Source organism: Trachemys scripta, chromosome 2, assembly GCF_013100865.1.
Source record: "Trachemys scripta elegans isolate TJP31775 chromosome 2, CAS_Tse_1.0, whole genome shotgun sequence".
NCBI classification, from domain to species: domain Eukaryota; kingdom Metazoa; phylum Chordata; order Testudines; family Emydidae; genus Trachemys; species Trachemys scripta.
The window spans coordinates 282,112,266-282,123,652 of record NC_048299.1 but is presented as its reverse complement, the minus strand read 5'-3'; the positions used below and the strand labels follow the sequence as shown (position 1 = coordinate 282,123,652).

The 11,387-nt window shown below is 48.4% G+C and overlaps 1 protein-coding gene across 1 annotated transcript in view; it reads right to left on the bottom strand.

Annotated features, from left to right (window-relative positions):
• Positions 1-11,387, bottom strand: part of NRBP2 (nuclear receptor binding protein 2) — a gene marked incomplete in the record, with an annotated part of 68,564 nt that overhangs the window by 24,913 nt on the left and 32,264 nt on the right. Inside the window, 1 exon segment of the mRNA XM_034763807.1 lies at positions 11,071-11,094. Within this exon segment, the coding sequence (XP_034619698.1) occupies positions 11,071-11,094 (24 nt within the window).

The window sequence follows — 11,387 nt, the reverse complement described above, 5'->3', positions numbered from 1 at the left end:
AGAGGGCAAATATACTGGTCACTGGATGAGTAGTTTTCTGTTCCCTGAGTGACCAGAGCAGGAGCTGCACTAGAGTAATCAGGAACCTGCTAGAACCAGTTAAGGCAGGCAGGCTAATTAGGACACCTGGAGCCAATTAAGAAGAAGCTGCTAGAATCAATTAAGACAGGCTAATCAGGGCACCTGGGTTTTAAAAAGGAGCTCATGTCAGTTTGTGGTGAGAGTGTGAGGAGCTGAGAGGGAGAGGGAGTGCTATGCTGCTGGAGGACTGAGGCGCACAAGCATTATCAGACACCAGAAGGAAGGTCCTATGGTGAGAATAAGGAAGGTGTTAGGAGGAGGCCATGGGGAAGTAGCCCAGGGAGTTGTAGCTGTCATGCAACTGTTACAGGAGGCATTATAGACAGCTGCAGTCCACAGGGCCCTAGGCTGGAACCCAGAGTAGAGGGCGGGCGGGCCTGGGTTCCCCCCAAACCTCCCAATTGACCTGGACTGTGAGTTCTTCCAGAGGGGAAGGTCTCTGGGCTGTTCCTCAACCCACATGGTGAATCTCTGAGACAAGAAAATTCGCCAATAAGCGCAGGACCCACCAAGATAGAGGAGGAACTTTGTCACAGTACGGCTTGTTACTCTGAGTGAAGTTCACACTTTAAGCACTGATATTTGTGATTTTAAGTGAGTCTTAAATGAAGTGGCTAACAACAGTCAGGAGGAGGTCACCCGTTTTGTTATTTTCTGTTTGTTTATTTTGGGTGAGGAAATAAGCACAAGAAAGCAGAAAAATGAGTACCAGTGAGGCAGCTACAAAACTAGAGCTGGCCAGACTGGAAGTGGAAGAGAAGGAAAAGGACTGCGAGTTTCAAATGTGGCAGGCAGAAGTGAGGCTCAAAGAAGAGGAGGCTGCTCACAGAAGGGCCATGGAAGAAAAAGAAAGAGAGAGAGAGCGAAAACACCAACTGGACCTGCTAGACAAGCAGAACTGGAACGCCCCGACCCCAATAACTCCCATCACTCCAAAAATCCACCAGTGGGAACACTTATGTCCTACATACAGTGAGGAGGACAATATTGCTGAATATCTGACTACCTTTGAAAGGCTGTGTGTAATATATGAAATCCCTGATGATGAGAGAGTTCCTACCCTGATTGCGAAATTAACTGGTAAAGCTTGAAATGTATTCAATGGATTGAAGATGCTTTAGACAATTGTAAATTTGAAGATACTGTTTTGCGAAGTCTTCAGTTTACCCCTTAAACATACAGAGTTAAATTTAGGAATCTCACGAGGGATATTGGTGTGAGTAATGGGGAATATGTAAACAAAATGAAAGATTTGTTGGGAAAATGGGTGGGGGTAAAGAGGTGGCAAGTTTTGAGGGAATGTTGGATCTTGTTGCTCAAGAGCATTTCCTAGGCGTGTGTCAGACTGATGTCAAGCAGTGTCTATAGGACAAAGATGTAAAGTCTGTGGATGAGGTGGCTTTTTTAGCTGATGCCTTCGAACAGAATCAGATGTCTATTGAGGGCAGGCCACAGAAAAAGGGGTTTAAAACTGGTGGGAAGGGAGGATCCCATTTTGCCCCTAGGAAGAGAGAAGGGGTCTGGAAGTCTAAACATTCTCTTACCCAAAAACATTCCTCTACTGGTAATTCCTATCCCAAATCTCCTGTAAAAGCAGAAGAGGCCACAAGGTGTTATCAGTGTTTTTCCACTGATGACCTGAGGAATAAATGCCCTGTGCTAGGAGGAAGCAGGCAAACAATAGCTCATGTTAGTTCTGCTGTCCTCACCACAGAAACCCTCCAAGCAATTGAAACCTGTCATATTGGTTCTGTGAAGTTAGCCTCTACAGAGCCAGATATGGAGCATGTTAAGGCTGTCCAAATTAATGGCAGGGAATACTTGGGGCAGAGGGATACAGGGACCCAGATCTCTCTGGTTAAGCAGAGTGTGGTCCCAAAGGCGAGTATGTTGCCTGGCCAAATGGCAGAGATTGTGGGGGTGGGCGAAAGCAGATTCCTCATATCACTAGCTAAAATCCATGTGGTTTGGGAAGGTTTGGAATATGTTTTGACTGTGGGGGTAATGGAACACCTCCTAGTCGACCTGCTCCTTGGTAATGATTTTTTCCGTGTAGCCCAGGTTAAAGTATTTGCCTGCAGCAGGAGGGCGTGTTATGCTGGGAACCAAGAGGGAAAGGGTAAGGTCTCAGGAACTGGGAGAGAGTCTCCTTGATTCTTCTGCAGCTGGGGAAAGCCACATGCTTCCAGGGGGGAGGGTGGTTGAGACCAACTCCTGCAGTGCAGATGGAGGCAACACCACCTGAGGAAGGACTGTCCAGGTTATTAACTGCCAGCAGGTTGCAGCTGAACCAGAGGTCTGCAGCTGAACAAAAGACAGCTCCCTCCCTAGGGAGCACAGAGAAATGTGTCTTAGGAAGGGGCCCAGAGGAGGAAACTAGGGAAGGAATAGTGCGGGTACAGGAACGTTTCCTCATCAGTCACTTGGGGCAGGAGGCCCAGGACACTAGGAGGATGGCTGGGTCAGCATCTGTGCACCCAGGCACTCAGCCTGTGACCCGGGTTTTGAGAAGGAACTGTGTACCTGACCTCCTGGATGGGAGCAGTCACACAGCTAACTTCTGAGGGACAGAGAAAGGGGTGACGGAGGGCACCCCAATCCAGGTCCCATTTTTCAGGATGCTATTTCTGATAAGTATCAGAGGGGTAGCTGTGTTAGTCTGGATCTGTAAAAAAGCAACACAGAATCCTGTGGCACCTTATAGACTAACAGATGTATTGGAGCATAAGCTTTCATGGGTGAATATACACCTCATCAGACGCGAAGTGGGTATTCACCCACAAAAGCTTATTTCTGATAAGTTTATGGAAAGTAACCGTGTCTCTTTACATCAAGATGCAGCTCCAACACTTGTCATAGCAGAGGAGTTGGAACCAGGAAATTGCCAGGTGGTAGTTTGTGAGAATGCAAACGGCCCAACTGACAGAGAGGGGGGTGTTTTCCCCAAGGCTGGTGAGACACACAGAGCAGTTCTGGGAAAGCTGCTGGAAAAAGGTGCATCTGATCAAAGGGTAAACACACATAGCCCAGAGAGCACAGATCACAGCCCTCTAGGGGGAAGGGAAGGACCCAGTGCTGGGAGTGGGAAACACCGGGTAACCCCAAAAGGGGAGCTGGATTTTCTGCATATGTAAACTCCTGGGGTTAGGAGACCACTCCCCAAGGACCAGCCAATGCGCAGGATCCCTCTGAACATCTATCTTGCCAGACCCTGCGGCACCAAAATTCCAGAAACATGATTAAATTAAGAGCCCACACAGAGGGGAACACTGGAGGGAAGGAAAAGCCAGTGACTGATTACATGGGTAAAGAACAAACTAACCTCACACCAGACTATCTGAACAGATGGCATGGTATCATAAAGATACTTGTAAATGCCCATCTGAAATAAAAAAATTGGTATTAATGTTAAGTTTTGGGGATAAGAATTTTGACACAGATGTTAAACTTTACAATAATGCTACTTTTCAATTAATACCTGCAAACAGGTTTAAAGCTTATCACAGCAGAGAAACCATAAAAACCTGGTTTGCTGTGTGTGAATGGGGAAACTGAGGCATGCTGCCTCATTGCTTGATGGCTGGGTACCAAGAGAACTATAACACAAACTGCCTTCGAGCTAATCAGTGACTAACCCTCTTGCAGTAAACTAAGGGGGGAGGTGTGACAGTCTATCCCTTGGGGAAGCGTGCTGTAACACCCATATTCCTCATTTTCATATAATCCTGATCTTACATATAACGCATGCCTTGTAAGGTATCAGGGGAAAGGTTATGATCTGCTGAAAGTCAGTTCTCTATCCATATATGTATATCATTAATGCATATGAGAATTGTGTTGTATGGTTGTCACTAAAACATGCTGTAAGTTGGGGGAATCATCCAGATATTAGCTCCCAAGAGGCAACAACAAGGAAAGTAACCAACACCCAGGCGGGGTGTCAAACAGCCCATCAGCAGCCATTGTCCAGCAAGGGAGCTAGAATGTAATGACTCACCTGCATGAGGCCACAACAGGGAATTGCTCAACTTTGCTTGAAGAGATTCAGAAATGCTCACCTGACTCTGAAAGGGGGGGGAGGAGGCAAAGCCAAGAGGGAAGAAAGGACATGATAAAAGGGAAAGATCTTTGCCATTCATTCTCTCTCTCTCTCTCTCTCTCTCTCTCTCCCACCTACATCTACAGACATGACAACAAGCGACTGAAGCGCTGATCAAAGGGGAGAGCCTGACTGAAGAGCAACCAGACAGCCTGTGGTGAGAAGCATCTAAGTTTGTAAGGACATTGAAAGTATTACAATCAGATTAGAATGCGTTTTGCTTTTATTTCATTTGACCAAATCTGCTTGTTATGCTTTGACTTATAATCACTTAAAATCTATCTGTGTAGTTAATACATTTGTTTGTTTGTTCTCCCTGAAGCAGTGCATTTGGTTTGAAGTGTGTCAGACTCCCCTTGGGATAACAAGCCTGGTACATATCAATTTCTTTGTTAAATTGATAAACTCATATAAGCTTGCAGCATCCAGCGGGCATAAATGGACACTGCAAGACGGAGGTTCCTACGGTTGTATCTGGGAGGGGAAATATTGGCTAGTGTCATTCGCTTGCAAGTAGCTGGGAGCAGCTTACATGCCAGAGGCTGTGCGTGAACAGCCCAGGAGTGGGGGCTCTCACAGCAGAGCAGAATAACGCTGGTTCCCAGAGTCAAGGATTGGAGTCAGGCGGCTCCAGGCACCAGCACAGCAAGCGCGTGCCTGGGGCGGCAAGCCGCGGGGGGCGGCTTGTCAGTCATTGTGAGGGCGGCAGGCAGGTGGCTTTCGGCAGCATGCCTGCGGGAGGTCCGCCGGTCCCGCGGCTTCGGCAGCAATTCGGTGGCGGGGACGCCAATGGTGCGGCAGCGGCGGATCTCCCACAAGCATGCTGCCGAAAGTCGCCTGCCTGCCATGCTTGGGGAGGCAAAAAACATAGAGCCACCCTGATTGGAGTGACCTAGCAGATCACCGGCCCAGATAACACCAGAGGAGAACGTCACATCCATCACTTTTTGTCTACTTGGAAATTAACCATGGAAAACAAGTCAAGTTGTTTTCAACAGATGAATGATATGAACAAGTGCAAGAGAATCAGACAGAACCTGGATTAATCCAAGCAAAAAGGACCCACTGATATGATTCAAGGGCTGTTGAAATCGTGCTTGCTAACAACAGAGGATGTGGAGCCAGAAATTGATGAACCAAAATTGCTGTAGTGGATATTAGGCCTAATTGGTGGACAAAATAATGAAGGGATGGGCTTTGCTGCCCCCTTTTGTCCTTTGGGGGCGGTTCTTAAAAGGAGATTTTGAAGAAAAATAAAAAACTCACCTCATCTCCCATCCCACCTTGTATCCCAATTCATCTGGTCTTACCTAGAGTTTCTATATTTCAGGTTCCCAAAAAGCCATGGGGGGGAGGGAACCGAGGGCTGTGTGTACTGGGAGGGGGCATTTGCCAGGGTGCCAGAGGGGGTGTGTGTGTGTGTGTGTGTGTGTCTATGTGTGTACTGGGGGTATTTGGGGGGTGCTGGAGGGGTGTGTGTACTGGGAGGGGGTATTTGGGGGGTGTCAGGGGTTATTTGGGGGGTGCTGGAGGGATCTGTGTGTGTACTGGGAGGGGGCATTTGGAGGGGTGCTGGAAGGGGGTGTGATACTAGAAGGGGATATTTGGGGGATGCTGGAGGGGTATTGGGGGGGGGGATGGAGGGGTGTGTGTGTACGGGGAGTGAGTATTTGGGGGTGTGTGGGAGGGGGAGCTGGGGGATGCTGAAGGGGTACCTGGGGCCTCACTCTCAAGGTGGGGGGCAGTGTCACTCCCTGTCATGTTGGCAGGGCGGCTGGCACAGCACCAGGACGCAGCACCAGCTCGTCAGTCAGTGCCTCCCTTTGGGCCTTTCCCCCTCCCCAGGGCTGGGCTGGGCCTGGGTGGGAGCTGGCAGCTGCGGTTGCAGGGGAGGGACCAATCGGGTCATGGAGACGGCTCTTTCTGAGCTGCAACGTCTGCTTGCAAAAACCCCAGACGTTGCCTTTCATCTGAAAAATCTGCCCAGCCTGAGGGTGGAGGATCCAAAAAGAGGAGGTGTCTGGGAACCCCTGGACGTAGGGTAACCCTACTCTCAGTTCACCTTCCCCGAGCCCAGCCCAGACGGACGGAGCTGCCTGAAAGGCGTCCTTCTGCAGGGGAGGCCACCAGGCCTTGCTCTGCTTCTAGGAACTTTGTTTTTCACGGTGAGGTCTGAAAGTCATCAGGGCTCCATGATGCCCACGCTCAGCCCTTTGGGGGACACCCAATTGCCAGCACCCCAAAGGCACAGGAGCTCCTGCTCGGTTCCCTTTCTATCAGGTTACTTTCTGCCCGCCGCCCCCCCCCCCCCCCCCACACACACACTACTACTACTACCCCCTCGTATCCCATATCCCTCTCTCAGCGGCTCACCAGCCCCTGAAAGCCACAGCTCTGGGTCAGCACCATGCGATGACCTGCCCACCAGCCCGCCCTGGCTAGGGAGAAAAGATCCAACCAAATGACATTTCTGACTGGAGTGGGAACCAGGGTCCAAGCACCAAGCTCTGTGGTCCACCCGTGGCTGACCAGCCGGCCCGTGTTCCACAGACTTCAACAAAAGCCGGATTCCCCCCTTTGCTATCACAGAATCATATAGAACCATAAGGTTAGAAGGGACCACAAGGGTCATCCAGTCTAACCCCCTGCTACAGTGCAGCATTTGTTGGGTTTAAGCTAGCGCAGACACACAGCTCCAGCCTCCTTTTGAAACCTCCAGCCAAGGAGCTTCCACAGCCTCCCTTTCCTACCTCTCCTCCAACTTGTATCATCAGCCTGTCTGTTAGAAACAGGGGAAGTGCAAACCCTTCCCACATCAGGACAGAGTAAAGTTAGCCCTTCCTTTTCATCAAGGAAAGATTATTCTGGAAATAAGGGACTCTGATATTTTACTTCCAAAAGGAGAGAGAGAATCAAGGGAGATTATGCTAGGCTGGGGAAGACGCTCAAGGAGATAGAGGCTCAGATTATCTTTAGTGGGATTCTGCCCGTTCCGAGGGAAGGGCAGCAAAGGGCTGATAGGATTGTGAGAATAAATAGTTGGCTAAGAGAGTGGTGCTATAAGGAGGGCTTTGGGATGTATGGCCACTGGGAGGCTTTCGGGGACAGGCACCTGTTCTCGCGGGATGGGCTTCACCTGAGTAGGGAAGGAAATAGACTTCTGGGAGGGAGGCTGGCTCATCTTATCAAAAGAGCTTTAAACTAGGAAGTTTGGGGAGAAGGTTGGGAGATGCACAGTTAATCTCCACGCCAGATTCCAGTATGGAAAAGGTGAGTAAAATGAGAGGAGACATAGCCGGGGAGATGAGATTGGACATAGGAAGGACAGGGGGGACGGACGCAAGGAGGCCCGCAACTTATAGTGCTACGAATGGGAGACAGGCTAAACGACATACATTAGGGTGTTTATACACCAATGCCAGAAGCCTAGGTAATAAAATGGAGGAATTGGAGCTCTTGGTCCAAGAGCTGAAACCAGATATCGTAGGAATAACAGAAACGTGGTGGAATGGCAGTCACGACTGGAACACAGGTATGGAGGGGTATGCGCTGTTTAGGAAAGACAGGAACAAAGGTAAAGGTGGGGGGGTGGCATTGTATGTCAATAGTGAAATAACCTGTAAAGAAATAATAGTTGATGGATTAGATAACACAGAGTCCGTCTGGGCAATACTCACACTGGGTAATAGGACTACTAGAGCCTCTCCGGGGATAGTGCTCGGAGTGTGCTATAGACCGCCGGGATCGACCCAGGATATGGATAAGGAACTATTTAATGTGTTTAGAGAAGTAATTACTAATAGAAACTGTGTAATTATGGGGGACTTTAACTTCCCAGATATAGATTGGGGCACAAACGCTAGTAGTAATAATAGGGCTCAGATGTTCCTAGATGTGCTTGCTGATCAATTCCTTCATCAAGTGGTAGCTGAACCGACGAGGGGGGAGGCCATTTTAGATTTGATTCTGGTAAGTAGTGAGGACCTCGTTGAGGAAGTGGTAGTGGGGGACAATTTGGGCTCCAGTGATCATGAGCTAATTCGGTTTAAAATACATGGGAGGAGTAACAGAATTAAGTCAAAGACTAGGGTTTATAATTTTAAAAAGGCCAATTTTAACAAATTAAGGGGACTGGTAAGGGAAGTGGATTGGGCAAACGTATTAATGGATCTAAAGGCAGAAGAAGCCTGGGATTACTTCAAGTTAAAGATGCATGAGCTGTCAGAGGCCTGCATTCCAAAAAAGGGAAAAAGATTACAAAGCAGGAGATTTAGACCGAGCTGGATGAGCGACCGACTCAAAGGGGCGATTAGGAAAAAACAGAAAGCGTACAAAGAGTGGAAGAGGGGAGGGATTAGTAAAGAAACTTACCTTAGCGAAGTCAGAGAATGTAGAGATAGAGTGAGAAAGGCCAAAGGCCGTGTAGAGTTGGACCTAGCGAGGGGAATTAAAAGCAATAGTAAGAGGTTTTACAGCCATATAAATAGGAAGAAAGCAAAGAAAGAAGAAGTGGGACCGCTGAAGACTATTGCCGGAGAGGAGATTAAAGACAATCGAGGCATGGCGCAATATCTCAATGAATATTTTGCATCGGTGTTTAATGAGGCCAATGAAGGTATTAGGGATACTAGCACCACTACAGAGGGGCATTCAGGATGGGGAATTACCGTATCCGAGGTAGAAACAAGACTTGAATGCCTTAATGGGGCTAAGTCGGGAGGACCGGACGATCTTCATCCGAGAATATTGAAGGAATTGGCGCGGGAAATAGCAGGCCCATTAGCGATAATATTTAATGAATCTGTAAACTCGGGGGTGGTCCCGTTAGACTGGAGAATAGCTAATGTGGTTCCTATTTTCAAGAAAGGGAAAAAAAGTGATCCGGGTAACTACAGGCCTGTTAGTTTAACATCTGTAGTGTGCAAGGTGTTAGAGAAAATTCTGAAAGAGAAACTAGTTGAGGACCTGGAGGTTAGTGGCAATTGCGATAAATTACAACATGGTTTTACGAAGGGCAGATCGTGCCAAACGAATCTGATCTCCTTCTTTGAGAAAGTAACGGATTTATTAGATAAGGGAAATGCGGTGGACCTAATATACCTGGATTTCAGTAAAGCGTTTGATACTGTACCCCATGAGGAATTATTGGTTAAACTGACAAACATGGGGATCGATATGAAAATCCAGAGGTGGATAAGGAATTGGTTATTGGGGAGAATGCAGCGGGTCGTATTAAAGGGTGAACTGTCGGGTTGGAGGGAGGTTACTAGTGGAGTGCCTCAAGGTTCGGTTTTGGGACCCATTTTATTTAATCTATTTATAACTGACCTCGGAACCGATTGCAGGAGTGGGCTGATAAAGTTTGCGGATGATACGAAGGTGGGAGGCGTTGTAAATTCGGAGGAGGATAGGGATATCCTGCAGGGAGACTTGAACGAGCTTGTGAATTGGAGTATCAGGAATAGGATGAAATTTAATAGTAAAAAGTGTAAGGTGATGCATTTGGGGATGACTAATAAAAATTTTAGTTACAAGATGGGGACGCATTGGTTAGAAGTAACGGAAGAGGAGAAGGACCTAGGGGTCCTCGTAGACCGCAGGATGACTATGAGTCGACAATGCGACGTGGCGGTGAAAAAAGCCAATGCTGTCTTGGGATGCATTAGGCGAGGTATATCTAGTAGGGATAAGGAGGTCCTGCTTCCGTTGTACAAGGCGCTGGTGAGACCTCATTTGGAGTACTGTGTGCAGTTCTGGTCTCCCATGTTTAAAAAAGATGAACTCAAACTGGAACGGGTGCAGAGAAGGGCCACTAGGATGATCAGAGGAATGGAAAACCTGTTGTATGAAAAGAGACTAGAGGAGCTTGGGTTGTTTAGTCTGACAAAGCGAAGGCTGAGGGGGGATATGATTGCTATCTTTAAATATATTAGAGGGATTAATACGAGGGAGGGAGAAGAATTATTCCAGCTTAGTACTAATGTGGATACGAGAACGAATGGATATAAACTGGCCGTGGGGAGGTTCAGGCTTGAAATTAGACGAAGGTTTCTGACCGTCAGAGGGGTGAAATATTGGAACGGCCTTCCGAGGGAAACGGTGGGGGCGACGGACCTGTCTGGTTTTAAGATTAAGTTAGATAAATTTATGGAGGGAATGGTTTAATGGTATAACATAGTAGTCAAGGAAAACCAAGAAATGGTAGGTAAATTGTATAATGGCTCACGGGGTCAGGCTGGAGACTCTTGCCTATATGCTCGGAGTCTTACTGATCGCCATATTTGGGGTCGGGAAGGAATTTTCCTCCAGGGCAGATTGGCTGAGCCTCTGGAGGTTTTTCGCCTTCCTCCGCAGCATAGGGCAGGGATCTCTAGCAGGAGGGTTTCTGCCGATTGAAGTCACCTAAAACGGGATTGGGGACTTCAACAGCAGAGTCCAGGGAAGGGGTAGGGACGGTTTTATGGCCTGCAGCATGCAGGGGGTCAGACCAGATGATCATAATGGTCCCTTCTGACCTTAAAGTCTATGAGTCTATGAGTAATCACTCAATTTCAGCTTCAATATGAAGTGCTGGTTTAAATTTCTTGTTCTTTCTTGTGTTTGATCAAATAAACGTTCAGCTTTAGAATGAACACTTTGGGGTGTTTGGCAAGGAGCCAAGTAAAACCAAAGTCTCCGTAGAACTCCTCCCCCGAACCTGAATATCACTGAATTTTCATGTTGGACAGTGAAAACGTTCATAAACACCTCTAACTCTTCTGGCCCTTGAGATTAATACATGTCCCACTGTGGGGTCACGCCCACGGGGGTTCAGATGTGAGGAGAGGGACACTCAGGTCTAAAGCTGAAGGGATGGACAGGCTAGGAGAGATGACAGGGGAGACACTCACCATTTGCAAATACCCTGTGCCAGACTGCAGGGCGGGAGCAGGTCCAGACCAGGAACAGCAGAGAGATGGCAGGAGGGAGACAGGCAGAAGGGAGATGTTAACTCCAAACCACAGCATTCAGTGATGCACCCAGATGCCTGCAGTCACTCCCCTCACCCTCCCAGGCCAAAGCCAGCCACCCACCCACCCACCCTGCCTGTAGGTCACTCCCCTCACCTGCCCAGGCCAGAGCCACCCACCCTGCCTGCAGGTCACCCCCCTCACCTGCCCAGGCCAGAGCCACCCACCCACCCACCCTGCCTGCAGGTCACCCCCCT